The sequence below is a fragment of the Lipotes vexillifer genome, unplaced genomic scaffold (genome assembly GCF_000442215.2).
Source record: "Lipotes vexillifer unplaced genomic scaffold, Lipotes_vexillifer_v1.1 scaffold1116, whole genome shotgun sequence".
NCBI classification, from domain to species: domain Eukaryota; kingdom Metazoa; phylum Chordata; class Mammalia; order Artiodactyla; family Lipotidae; genus Lipotes; species Lipotes vexillifer.
The window spans coordinates 487,711-502,300 of NW_006797545.1; the positions used below are offsets into that span (position 1 = coordinate 487,711).

Genomic DNA, 14,590 nt, shown 5'->3' on the forward strand with positions numbered 1-14,590 from the left:
AACATCTTAGAGAATGCAAGAAACATACAGGGAAATTTATCAACTGTTTCAGTTAGTCTTCTGTGGGGAGAAAAAAGAAATTCAGGGAAGGGACAAGTGTTATGAAATAATGCCAAGGCAGCAGAAATTATCACAGCCCCTAAACTTTTCTTGAGAGAGCAGCAGTGTAAAATGAATGTAACATGAAAAGTAAATGAGACAGAAACTCTTGTTTCTGTACAGAGTATGCAAGATCAAGGAAGCAGGAGCAGGGGGCACTCAGAGAAGCATAACAAAGACCCTTCAGAATAAAGTAGCTACATGGCATCAGTTCATTAGCCTCTAATATGTCTAATACACAGACCACCTCTAGGTTAAACACTTGGAAGTCAGTAGCAGAATTTTGAGTCCAAATTCAGTCTCCAAAATTCTTTATTCTAAAATATGTTTCTTATATCAAATACCTGAACACCTTCACAAAACTTGTTTCTATACGTTTTCTTTAAGTGACACTTTCTCACCACCAAAAAAAAAAAAAACTTCTAAGGAAATCATATATAATCAACACATTACAGCAATATTAACAGTATTACATTTTAAAGTGACTCTGAAATTTATAACTGTTAATTGCTGCCTTTATTTTTATATTAAATGGTTTGATACATTAGTATGAATGTCTTTATGAGGACAATTAAGATTTCTCATATATGGATTTGCCTGACTTCCCTGAAGTAAAACTTTATTCCAAAAATTGTGCACAATAAAAAGTAATTGACACTGCTTCTTTTCACAAAGAAGTATTCCAGTATCTCTTCTATTTACAACTGGAGCATACCTGTATTTTCAGTTTTTATCCCACCATACCAGTGGGATGAAGAGGTCACACTTAAATCTTTACAGCCCTTGACACTTTACTGTGCAGTTAAGAATGTGGCGATAGATTTCTCAAACACTTCATGGCAGAAAAGGTTCTCGGGCCCTCCTCTCTTCCATATAGCTGATTCTTTGCAACAAGGGAGAAAGGAAGCAACTCCACCTTTCATGGCAAGTAACATGTGGTTTCAAATCAGACACACAGAGATAAGAGAAGGAAATATATAAGAAGTAAAGATGTAGTTTGACACCTTTCTGATTGCCAAAATACAAAAGGTCAGAGAGTAATTATTTTCCACTCAACTATTAAATCTATTAGTGTAGACTAAAATTGAATGTTTATTCCACAAATGCTTGTTTGGAATGAAATTTTCCATTTAATTAACAGTATATTTTTATTGGTGGGGGGTAATACTAATGTATCTTGTAGTATGTAATGTATTTAGGAAAACTTATGCCTTTACATGCTAAAGTTACAGATAATTCAATTTATGAATAGATCAATTCCACAAACTGTATAAGGGAGCATACACTGTCTCTTCTAACCAAATGTTAGTGTGCAACAATACAGAGACCTTTTTTTTTTCCATTTACTTACCAGCTTTATATGCTATTGCATTAGAAGCAGGCACAGACTTCTTATAACACAGAAACACACTGGAACCCCACTGTAAAATATAAATTAGGTTTAAAAAAAAGACAAAAGAGTGATAATAAATTGATTTTGTTGAATGTCTTCTAAAGATTTTATTTCCTCAGGGAAGTCTATTTAAAACATGTTTATCAAACAGACTATATATAGTATACAATATAGCAAAACATGAAACTGAAAACATTAAGAGAAAAGGAATAAAACAACATTGCCACGAAAATTAAACTGATGCAAAGGTTGTTTCAAAAATTTTACAATTCTGTAATCATGCAGAGGCTGCCTCTATTTGAAAGAAACAGCACAAAACGTGGGTGCTGAGCCCAAACTAGGGAAGACTGGGGTCACTAGGTGCCATGAAGTCATTATCTCCAGAGACAAACCTGTCTTGACTAATAGCCTTGGGTGCATGGGTCATCTCTGCCTATACCTCATTTAAGCTAATATTAGTTTGCTTTAAGTTGTTTTACAAAATAAACATAACCCAACAGTAAACTTTAGTGTCATAAGACTATAAATCCAATGTATATGGTGCATCTTCTTCTTCAGTAGAACCCTTTTAAAATAAATACGAAAACTACAATATTTAAAATAAATAAATAAATATAAAGGGTGTCTTGACCCAATCTCCCTGTAATTGTCCTTGAAGACACCACTAAAACCCAAAAGCTAACAAAACCTGTATATTAGTGTAATGTATTAGCACATATCAAAAAAAAAAAAAAATCCCTGACTTTAAGCATCTACTTTCTGGATGAAATTATTCTAACATATCAGGTAGCTAAGGATTTTTTTAAGTTATTATGAACCATAAAAATTAGAGAGCTAAAAGTAATTAAAAAAAATCATGACAATATAAACTGAGAGTAAATAACAAGCCCAATAACAAAGAGAAGCCCAAAAAAATTTTTTTTAACTTTCATATGAAATTTTGGAAATGAAACTTTATTCTTACCATTCCGCAATTTAAGTTTTTGTCAACCTTGCAGAAGGTATGAGGAGGGGTTTCTCCCTTACTGGTTACGATAACACAGATATCAGTTACAGCCAACGAATTCTGGGGTCGAATTAGAGGAGCCCTTCGATAAGTGATAAAGATTCTTTGTGAAGTAGTTGAACTATTGTTGACATTGGCACAGCGACCATAGGGTGTGGCTTGGATCACTTCACATCCTGGAATTAGTCTTTCTTTCCCATCATATAAAACTCTGCAAGGCAGGGAGGGTAGAAATAAATAGATAAGTAAACATATGTCAGGTTAAGGCTAGTTTTCTCCTGAGAACAAAATAAATTTTTTTTGGTCTCCCCTTTTGTTTCCCAAATCTTAACTGCAAACCAAGACTAAAATAATTACTTTGGGAATTATACATCTCCTACTATTTTTCAACAGCTAGAATACAATTTTAGAAGTGTAAATAGGATCAAACAACTTGATTTTATTGCTTATTACAAGAAACATATGAAACAAAAAAGGGGCAATACCACAGTCATCCTCAGGTCAATTCTCAGAAGTTTTATCTAGTATTCAGGTGTTTTCACAAAATTTACCTTCATAATTCCTATCAAAATTTCACCTTTAAAAATCCCCTGACTGGGCTTCCCTGGTGGCGCAGTGGTTGAGAGTCCGCCTGCCGAAGCAGGGGACACGGGTTCATGCCCCGGTCCGGGAGGATCCCACATGCCTCGAAGCGGCTGGGCCCGTGAGCCATGGCCGCCTAGCCTGCGTGTCCAGAGGCTGTGCTCCGCAACGGCAGGGTCCACTGCAGTGAGAGGCCCGCGTACCGCAAAAAAAAAAAAAAAAAAAGAAAAAAAATCCCCTGACTGAAACTATAAAACACCATTTAAAGAAACTGGAGATGAGCTAATAAATAAAAAGTCATCTCATGGTCATAGATAAGAAGACTTAATATTGGTTAGATGTCAAATTACTATCTAAATCCTAGCTGCCTGCTTTTTTAGAAATAGGCAACAAAATCCTAAAGTTCATATGGAAATGCAAGGGACCCAGTATAGGCCAAAGCAATCTGGAAAAACAACAACAGACTTGGAGGATTCACACTCCCCCATTTCAAAACTTACTACCAATCTAGTCATCAGTACAGTGCAGTACTAGAATAAGGATAAACATATAGATCAATGCAATAACGTGGATAGTCTGGAATTAAACCCATACACTTACAGTCAATTGATTTTGACGAGAGTGGCAAGATAAATCAATGGGAGAAGAATAATCTTTTCAACAAATGGTGCTGGGACAACTGGATATCCAAATGCAAAAGAACAAAGTTGGACCCCTTCCTTACACTACACACCAGAAAACCAAAAGTGGATCAAACACTTAAATGTAAGAGTTAAAACTATAAAATTCCAAGAAAAAAACACAGGAATAAATCTTTGTGGCCTTGTGTTAGACTAAGCATTTTTATATAATGACACCAAAAGCACAAGTGACCAAAGAAAAACAGATAAACTGGACTTCATTAAAATTAATAACTTGCGTGCTATAATTGATACCATCAAGAAAGTGAAATGATAACCACAGATTGTGAGAAAATATTTGCAAATCATATATTTAACTAGGAAATTCTTTCCAGAATATGTAAAAAAAAAAAAATCTTACAAATCAATATAAAAAAATTACACCATTTAAAAATGGGCACGGGACTGGCAAAGGATATATAGGAATTCTGTGTACTATCTTTACAATTCTTCTGCAAAATTATTTTAAAATAAAACATCTTGGGCTTCCCTGGTGGCGCAGTGGTTGAGAGTCCGCCTGCCGATGCAGGGGACACGGGTTCGTGCCCCGGTCCGGGAAGATCCCACATGCTGCAGAGAGGCTGGGCCCGTGAGCCATGGCCGCTGAGCCTGCGCATCCAGAGCCTGTGCTCCACAACGGGAGAGGCCACAACAGTGAGAGGCCTGCGTACCGCAAAAAAATAATAATAAAATAAAATAAAATAAAACATCTTCTTTGTTGTTAATGGGCAAAGAATCTAAATAGACATTTGTCCAAAGAGGATATACAAATGTCCGAAAGCACATAAAAAGATCCTGAACATACTATTAGCCATTAGGGAACTGCAAATCAAACCATGATGAGATACCACTTCACATTCATGGGAATGGCTAGAATAAAAAAGACAGATAATAACAAGTATCAGAAAAATTGGAATCCTCATACAATGCTGGTGGAAATCAACAGCTCTGGAAAACAGTCTGAGTTCCTCAATGGGTTAAGCATAGATCTTCCACATGACCCAAGAGGAAAAATAAACATAGATTTTTCTCAGTATATACACAAGAGAAAAGAAAACACATCTATGTAAACACTGGTACACAAATGCTTATAACATCATTATCCACAACAGCCAAAAAGTGGAAACAATCAAATGTCCATCAACTAATGAATGGATATGTAGATTGTAGTATAGCCATGTAACAATATCATGGATCAATAAAAACAAAGAAGTACTGATACATGGTACAACATGGATGAACCATGTAAACATATTAAGTGAAAAAAGCCAGACAAAAAAGACCACATATAGTATGATTGCATTTACATAAAATGTCCAGAACAGGTACATCTACAGAGACAGAAAGTAATTTAGTAATTGCCTAGGACTAGAGAGTAGGAAAGAATATTGGAGAGTGACTGCTAAGGGTATAAGGTTTCTTTTCAGAGTGATGAAAATGTTCTAAAATGGATTGTGGCTGCACAACTCTGTGAATATACTAAAGACCATTTAATTGTACACTTTAGATGGGTGAATTGTATGATATGTGAATTATAGCTCAATGAAGTTGTTAAAGCCCAACTAAATATAAAGCCTCCATATTTAAATCAAAATAGTATTGGCAAATGAGTAAACAGAAAGAACAATGAACAGAAATCTAGTATATGATAAAGGTGACACCTCAATACACTGAGGGAAAGATGGACTTTTTAATTTAATAAGCGGTGCTTGGGCTTCCCTGGTGGCGCAGTGGTTGAGAGTCCGCCTGCCGATGCAGGGGACACGGGTTAGATTTGCTGCGTTAGGTTCGGGAAGATAGCATAAAATCAGAGACAAGAAGAGGGAAGATGAAGAAACAGGATAAAATGGCAGAACACAGACTAGGAGAGTAAGGAAGGCTACAGGGTACTCCAAGGGCTTAGAGTCCTGATCAGATGTGCAGAGGGTATTTGACAGGTGCTTAGATGCCCTGTAACATGTGATTTTTTGAAAGACTTCAGTCCAAACCTCCAACCCAGAATAGCTATATGACCTTAGACAATTCACTTAACCTCTCTAGCACTAAGGAGTACATTCCATGAAGCTCAGGATCATGTCTGCCTTGTTGTACTCTGCCTCAGTGCTCAGCATGGTTCTGGGAGCATAACTGCCACGTAAGTTATGTCACAGTGAAGGTCTCAGAGTTCAAGTCAGACTGTCTGGATTTGAACCCTGGCTCTGACATTGACTAACTATGTGGCTTGAGGCAAGGTTACTTAAACTTTTTCTGCTGGCTTCTCCATCTTAAAGTGGTTACATAAATGGTAATTATTTCATAGGGTTGCTATGAAGATAGAGATGAAATAATTCAGCTAAGCACTTAGAACAGTGTCTGGCACATAGCATATACCCAATAAATGTTTGCTATTATTATAAGTACTGTTTGTTGAATGAGTGGATCTCTCTGACCTTCAGTTTTCTTACCTATAGAAGAAGACTAAACAGCCACCTTGTACATTTGTTCTGAGGATTAAATGAGATAATGTAGGTAAAACACCTTAGTTCATTGCCTGGCACAAAGTTGGTCTCAAAAAGTGATAATTATTCTGCATTCTCCCAAAATTTAACCCAAGCATCACTCTGTATGGAATTATTCCCCTCAAGGTTCTTGTTCAAGGCTGCCATAGGCCTTCCTAGGCTTGTACACAAGATGTTCCTCCAAATATCCTCTGGATATTCCTGAAATGCATTTCTGGGTCTCTGTAGTGAAGTCATTGGGAAGACCTAAGGCCCGAGCCAGGATGCTCTTGAGCTCAGGATCAGAGTCCCGTCCCCTTCACTATATCTACCAGCTACCCTGAGGTCTACACAGCCATCAGAACTTCCCTCTATCGTTCTCCCCTCACATAGGGGCTGCTGGCTGTCACTAGCTCTTTTTCCCAAAGGATAAAAAAAAAAGTCTCAGCAAACACATCTTTCTCCCTGGCTGAGGCCCTTCAATTGTTCTCTTCAGCTTCCACCTTTATAGATGCCCCAATCAAGCTGCGTTCTGTAATGCATTCTCCATCGGGTCTCTGCTTACAGCTGAAGAATTTTGTGATGCAGCTTCTAGGAAGAATATTATGCAAACTAATACTGCATTCTCTCTCTATTCTAAATCTTAATATAGGGACATGTTTCTAGAAGTTTAGAAGTCCCAAAGTCAATGGGGATCACAGCAAGCAAAAGTACAGTCATCTGTTTTCCATTGCAGAGGATGCAAACCCTTGCCAATGCAGAGCTTCCATTATAGATGAGTTTAATGTTTCAGTGAATGCTAGAGGGAAAGAACAAGGATTAGACAAGATGTGTCTCAAATCACTGGCACCAAGGGTGACAGAGCATCTGGACCATCAACTCTGCCTCTCTGGAAGGAAACCCCTTCCTCTCTTCTTATGGAGAGCCCGTTATACAAAAAAAAAAAAAAAAAAAAAAAAAAAAAAAATGAGGCCAAGAGAATAGGAAAGCTCTTCATTATAATAAAATGCCAATTAAAAATGTATTTTTTAAATGACAGTGTTAGAAAAGTCTCATTTTTACATCCCCCCATACAAGATCTAATTCAGGCAATGACCAATGGAAACAGTAAGTGAAAAGGTGTTAGGGGACAAGATATTTAAACAATGCCCACAACTCCACAAATTACTTAAATAACAGAAAAAATAAAAATGCCTTTACAATAGATAGCAAGCAATTAACCATTTTAACCAAGTGACTGAACTTAGTACCGCTAATTATGGGACAATCTGTCACTACATGCTTTCCTGATGCTAGCGCTACCTGTAAGTATTCTTGCCAAAAATATTTAATGTACATTTAATCCAGACTTTAAACCTAACATCCAGTTTACAGGAAATACTGACAATAAAGGAACAAGTTAAATGACTTGATGAGGAAACAGTCAGATAAATCTAGAATGTAGGGCATTCTATAAAACAAGTGGCCCAGACTCTTCAAAATGTCTATATATCACAGAAAAATGTTGGGGAATGTTCTAGATAAACAGACTAAAGAGGTACAGTAACCAAATATAACAGGTAAGCCATGACAGGATCCTGGATTTTTTTTTAAGCTATAAATAAACATTCTTGAGACGACTGCAAATATTTGGCTAGGGAGTGGATACTGAAAAATATGATGGAATTATTAATTTTCTATATACCATGGTCATTAGGAACATGTCTTAAGGGATGCACGGTGAAGTATTCATAGGAGAATTGTTATGATAGCTTCAGCCTCGTTTCAAATAGTTCAACAAAAATACTGGAAAATGTTAATTTGTTGAATCTAGATGGACAGCATATTGTTCATTATACTACAGTTTACCATTTAGGAGAAAAGGATACTGGTGTTTATTACAATATTCTGTTAACTTTTCCGTATGTTTGAAATTTTTCAAAAACCAAAAGTGCTGGAAAAAAAAATTCATATGAAAGTCAATCAATCTGATAAGTGAAGGAAGATAAAAACTTTGTATAGTCTGTGATTCTTTATCTCAAAAAACACATCTGACATATACAATAATATAGTGACCTGTTTAAATTACACTTTATGAAGTATTTGAAATTATGAGGGAATATCAGATCTTACACATTGTAACTTAACATCTTTTCCAGGAAAAAAAACTGTTATTTTTATAAATATCTCATCTTGTTTATAAAGCAGTCCAAAAGGTCAAAAGTTTGACAACTCTGTTTCATATTTAGTTGAATGAGATGGGTACCTGTCTTTATACTGGCTAACAGGTTTTTCCAAACCTCACTAGTATGCTTAATTGAGGGGAAAGAGGGGAAAAAAGACCAGATCACCAGATATTAACAATTACTTGATCTGGAGAGAAACTTTACCACCATGATCAGCTAAAAGACGACCGCACACTCAAGCAAACCTGGATCAGTTAACAGAAACTGGAAGCCTTAGGGAACTGCAAGATATAAATGAAAGAGCCGCTTGCAACCTAAAAGCATCTAAGTATAATTATCTAAGTCATCATTTTTAAGTTATGCCCCTGAATCACAAGCAACAACAATCTTTCACAGACTTATACCCTTTTGATTACAACTATATGGTGGGAGGTCTGGGGATGAGGATGTGAACAGATAACCTTTAAAGGATGGCTAACAGAGAGAACAGTGAGGGCTGGAACACAAGTAAGTCCCTGGGGCTGGTTTCCCTTCAACTGACATGAATATTATCAAACTTTTATCCTATACCCATCCTATTACGGATATTACGTATCTTCTTAAGAAAACCACAGAGAAAATAAAAGAACTGACAGTAAAACCTCTCAGTCCTATATTTTCAACCCTTCCTTCTCCATTGGTTTCTTCCCTTCAATATAAAGATGTTCAAGGTTCTCTCCTGGGAGAAATGTTAAAAAATAGCCCTGGACTCTGTTTTCCTCTCACCTTCCAGGTATCCTAAACCATTGCTGCTGGGGATTTTGTTAAAATACAGATTCAGCAGATCTAGGGCAGTGCCTGAGATTCTGACTCTCTAACACACTTACAGGCCCTATGGACAATACTGGACCATGGACAAAATAGCAAGGCCCATAACTATCTTCTCTTTCCCCTAAAGTCACGCTTTCAAAAAGAAGCCTCTATAACTCCAGTTCCCAATCATGCTCCGTCCTTTCTAAACTGGCTCTTACGTCCACTAATCTTATAAAGTTGTATGACCCCCACTGCAACTGTACTGACTTGAAGGAAAATTGTAGAAGCTAAATAGGGTGATATGTACTATACTAAAGGAGTTAAAGTAAAGTAAGATAAGGACAAAACATCCTTTGGCTTTGGAAATTTGAACATAATGAGGACCTTGGGACAATTTCACCAGAACTCTGTTGGAACAGTAAAGGAAATGATGAGCAAAACAAGTGGTGGTCAAATGTAGCAGCTCACTACCATTCTTAATATCAGAACAACTATGAACAGAACCACCAGCAACCAACTGTTTAAAAAAAAACATTTCGTGGTACAATCATGGTAATTTGGATATATGATGATATTCAAGAATTAATCATTTTTCAGGTGTGGTATTATGGTTACATTAAAAGAGGGACTCAATGTAAGAAACGCAATCGATGTAATACATCACATTAATAAAATGAAGGAAAAATCCACATGATCGTTAACAATTAAAAAAGAAGAGGCAATTGACAAAACCCAACACATTTTTATGGTAAAAGCCCTCATAAAACCAGCAATAGAAGGGACCTTCCTTAACATGATAAATAGCATTTATGAAAAACCCATGGCTAACATCATACTCAATAGTGAAAGACTGAAAGCCTTCCACCTATGATAGGAATGAGAAAAGGATGCCTGCTTTCACCACTGCTATTCAACACTATACTGTTAAGTTCTAGCCAGAGCAATAAGACAAGGGGGGTGTGTTTGGGGGCATAAACCAAAGTGCAAAGGAAGGAATAAAACTATCTCTAGGGCTTCCCTGGTGGCGCAGTGGTTGAGAGTCCGCCTGCCGATTCAGGGGACACAGGTTCATGCCCCAGTCCGGGAGGATCCCACATGCCGCGGAGCGGCTGGGCCCGTGAGCCATGGCTGCTGGGCCTGCGCGTCCGGAGCCTGTGCTCCGCAACGGGAGAGGCCACAACAGGGAGAGGCCCGCGTACCGCAAAAACAAACAAACAAAACTATCTCTATTTGCAAATGACATGATCCTATACAATAAAAAATCCCCCCAAAATCCACAAGAAAGCTATTAGAGCTAACAAATTCAGCAAAATTGCAGGGTATAAGATTAACACATGAAGTTGATAAAATGCACCTGTGTTGCCACACATCAGCAATGAACAATCCGAAAAAGAAATTAAGAAAATAATCCCGTTTATAACAGAATCCAAAAGAATGAAATATTTAATAAAATTAATTAAGGAGGGACTTCTCTGGTGGTGCCATGGTTAAGACTCTGTGCTCCCAATTCAGGGGGCCTGGATTTGATCTCTGATCAGGGAACTAGATTCCACATGCATGCTGCAACTAAGAGGTTGCATGCCACAACTAAGGAGGCCACCTGCCGCAACCAAGACCCAGCGCAACCAAATAAATAAAATAAATAAGTATTTTTAAAAATTAAGGAGGTGAAAGACTTGTACACTAAAACCCATAAAACGGTGCTAAAAGAAATAAGACCTGAATAAATGGAAAGAAAACTCATATAGTTTGGAAGACTTAATATGGTAAAGATGGCAATACTCCCCCCAAATTGATATGCAGATTAAATGCAATACCCATCAAAATTCCAACTGCGTGTTTTGCATAAATGAACAAATTGATCCTGAATATTTCCCAAGATGCTCTCAAATACATGTTTGTACTAACTGATGGTAATTATAATGAGCAGAAGAGCTTAATACATGACATGTATATATGGTAAAGTACTACAGGTATTCTAAAAGCACATCTTATATAAAGAAGAGTCAACATAGACATTTTTGGAGAAAAAGCTTTTACACAGAAGAATCATCTTCATTGGCTGTGGACCAGACACTAAATACCTCATAACAACTATACTCCTTCTAAACCGTAAATGCTTTGCTCCTGGCATTAAAAACCACACAGTGCAATTGTATTTTTCATATTTTTTTTTTGTGGCCATGCCCCATGGCATGCAGGATCTTAGTTCCCCAACCAGGGATCAAACCCGTGCCCCCTGCAATGGAAGCAGGGAGTCTTAACCACTGGACTGCCAGGGAAGTCCCAATTGTATTTTTTAAAACAGGAACGTTCCTTTGTTAAATGAGTTCAGAGCTTCACAAAAGTTCATCGCGTAACCCGACTAGCTCCTTAAAAATATACTGTCTTTTATTATAGCTTTTTGCTCTTTTATGTTTAATTAATAAGCTTATCTGATATGTACAAACAGAAATGAAATCACATTTCAGGCTCTAACGCCTTCATTTCAATATACTTTTGAAAGGAAATAATCTAGTGACTCAACCCTATACAGAGAAATTCAGTAAGGTTGGACAGAGATACATATATCTTACTATACTTGATTTTGAAATAACAAATAATAATAGAACTATCAAGGATTTTGAATTTCTATTGCTATGAACCTTAAATAAATTTTATTCTCTTCACTATAGCAAAAGAAAATAAGTCACCGTACCCAATGTCAGTGAGGGGTGGTTTATCTCTCCCTCTCTTATAACAGAGGAACAGTTCTGGGCTTTTCAGACTTCCGTAGTTCAAGTTTGCCTGCAGAGCTGACGGAGTGGCTTCAACACAGGTGTAACCCTCAGGTACTGTTTCCCCAGCTGATTTGTTAATAACTGCAATGTCTGTAATTGGAGCTTTAGGTCCAGTAGACTTAGTATCTAAACGATTTATTTCTTGATCCAAAAGAGTAGATGTATCAATGAGACCTGCCACAACAAAGTAGTCAGTCACTCTTGGCCCTTTGTCTTCTATCATGGCTGCTTCTATATATCCTAGAAGAGAGGAAGAAAATAAAAAAGACATCAATTAAATAAAATGCTTTATCCTAACTCACTAAGTTAAAATACTCCTGAGTTAACAAGTGATTAACAGGCACACTTCCCAGTTGGATTTATAATCAAATTGTTATTCTGTAGAAGAAGACTGTTTTTTAAAAAAAATTTTTTGTTTTTTAAAAAATAATAATAAATTTATTTATTTATTTATTTATTTATTTATGGCCGCGTCGGGTCTTCATTGCTGCGCACGGGCTTTCTCTAGTTGTGGCGAGCCGGGGCTACTCTTCACTGCAGTGCGCAGGCTTCTCACTGAGGTGGGCTTCAGTAGTTGTGGCACGTGGGTTCAGCACTTGTGGCTCACAGGCTCTACAGCGCAGGCTCAGTAGTTGTGGCACACAGGCTTAGTTGCTCCGCGGCACGTGGGATCTTTCCAGCCCAAGGCTTGAACCCGTGTCCCCTGCATTGGCAGGCAGATCCTTAACCACTGCGCCACCAGGGAAACCCAAGAAGCTTGTTTTGATATCATCTTGTCAGCTTTTACCTAGTATGAAGTACAAGTTTACGGCATCGATTCATTTGTAATGCAACTAAGATCTTATTATGTGCCTAAGGCCCTGTTAAGGATAATCAAACTATCAGAAGTGGGCTACAGTGCTTTCCTTTCAGCAAAATGCACATAATGAACAAAATTCATACTATTTTTTAAAAGTCATTCTCTTTTGAGTTACAGAATTCCTAGAGCGAACTTCACATTTAAACAAACAAAATGAGTTCATCATGAATTATTCAAAGTCTAACAGAAAAGATAAAGGTACTAGTAATAAGCATAATTAAACCAGTCTCTTAATCCAATCAGGAGTCTGTCCCTGTAGTTAAAAAACTTTATGTAAACACTGTGTAAACTAAGTAAGTTTAGGGGTCATTAACTATTTCATATATAGATACCAGACAGAGCATAAAAAACCGTAACCAAAGAAGACAAAGTTATACGAAATACATATTAAGAGGGCCTCCCTGGTGGCGCAGTGGTTGAGAATCTGCCAGCCAATGCAGGGGACACGGGTTTGAGCCCTGGTCTGGGAAGATCCCACATGACACGGAGCAACTAGGCCAGTGAGCCACAACTACTGAGCCTGCGTGTCTGGAGCCCGTGCCCCGCAACAGGAGAGGCCGCGATAGTGAAAGGCCCGCGCATCGCGATGAAGAGTGGCCCCCGCTTGCCGCAAATAGAGAAAGCCCTTGCACAGAAACGAAGACCCAACACAGCCATAAATAAATAAATAAATAAATAAATAAATAAATAAATAAATAAATAAATAAAAAGCAGTTTCTTTAAAAAAAATACATATTAAGAGACTTAGGTAATACATGGTAGAAACATAGAGAATATGAACACTGAGTCAAGATTTCTATTATCTTTAAACTCAATACCTCTAAAAATAAAATTAAGCTTTTGAAATTTTATTTTCTTTAAATATTTATTTATTTATTTAGTAATTTAGGCTGCACCGGGTCTTAGTTGCGGCATGCGGGCGCTTAGTTGCGGCATGCACGCAGGATCTAGTTCCCCGACCAGAGATCGAACCCGGGACCCCTGCATTGGGAACACAGCGTCTTACCCACTGGACCACCAGGAAAGTCCCTGGAATTTTAAATATTTCTATGGATTTTATGTGCTTTTTAAATAAATTTACTGAGGTATAATTTACATACAATAAAATGCACATATTTTAAAGTGTACAGTTTGGTAAGTTTTCACAAATGCATACACCTGTGAAACCATACCACAATCAAGATGGTGAACACATCCATCAACATCCAAAATATTCTTGTACCCCTTCATCATCCCTCCCTCCCCAGGCAAGGAGTGACCTGCTTTCTGTCACTGTAGATTAGTTTCTAGAATTGATATAAACTACATCATACAGTATATTCTTTTTTGTCTGGCTCCTTTCACTCATTGTAATTATTCTGAGATTCAAAATATAACTGATCTAAAACACTATGTTACTTCTTGTTACACAATAGAGTAATTTGGAAATTCTATACATTTCAAAATGAGCACCGGGCCCTCTGCTTGGTGAGGGGCCAGGGCACCGGCGCATCTGAGGCCCTGGGTCCCGCCTCAAAGCTCAGAGACAGGCCCCTGCCTGCAGAGGACGAGGTAGCCTCCAGGTACCAGAGGATATGCTGGGATCGCGCCCCTTCTCTCCGTCCTCCGACCCCAAGTTCCCCCGGCGGCGGCAGAGACCTCGTGCCGGGATGTGTGCCGAGGGAGGGAAGCGGGTGCGGTTCCGGCCCCGCGGGGCTGAGTCCGGCCGGTGGGAAGCCCTCTGACGGGCCGAGAAGCCACTGTACCGCCCGTGGTAC

The 14,590-nt window shown here is 38.0% G+C and overlaps 1 protein-coding gene across 1 annotated transcript in view; it reads right to left on the reverse strand.

Moving 5' to 3' along the window:
- The window catches only part of DENND4C (DENN domain containing 4C), a 93,599-nt gene extending 81,402 nt beyond the window's left edge, over window positions 1–12,197 (reverse strand). The window contains exons 1-3 of the mRNA XM_007469668.1: window positions 11,893–12,197; window positions 2,457–2,709; window positions 1,451–1,520 (exon numbers count right to left, since the gene is read on the reverse strand). Coding sequence (XP_007469730.1) covers window positions 1,451–1,520; window positions 2,457–2,709; window positions 11,893–12,197 — 628 coding nt within the window. The remainder of the gene's footprint in view (window positions 1–1,450; window positions 1,521–2,456; window positions 2,710–11,892) is intronic.
- Between the last annotated feature and the right edge of the window lie 2,393 nt (window positions 12,198–14,590).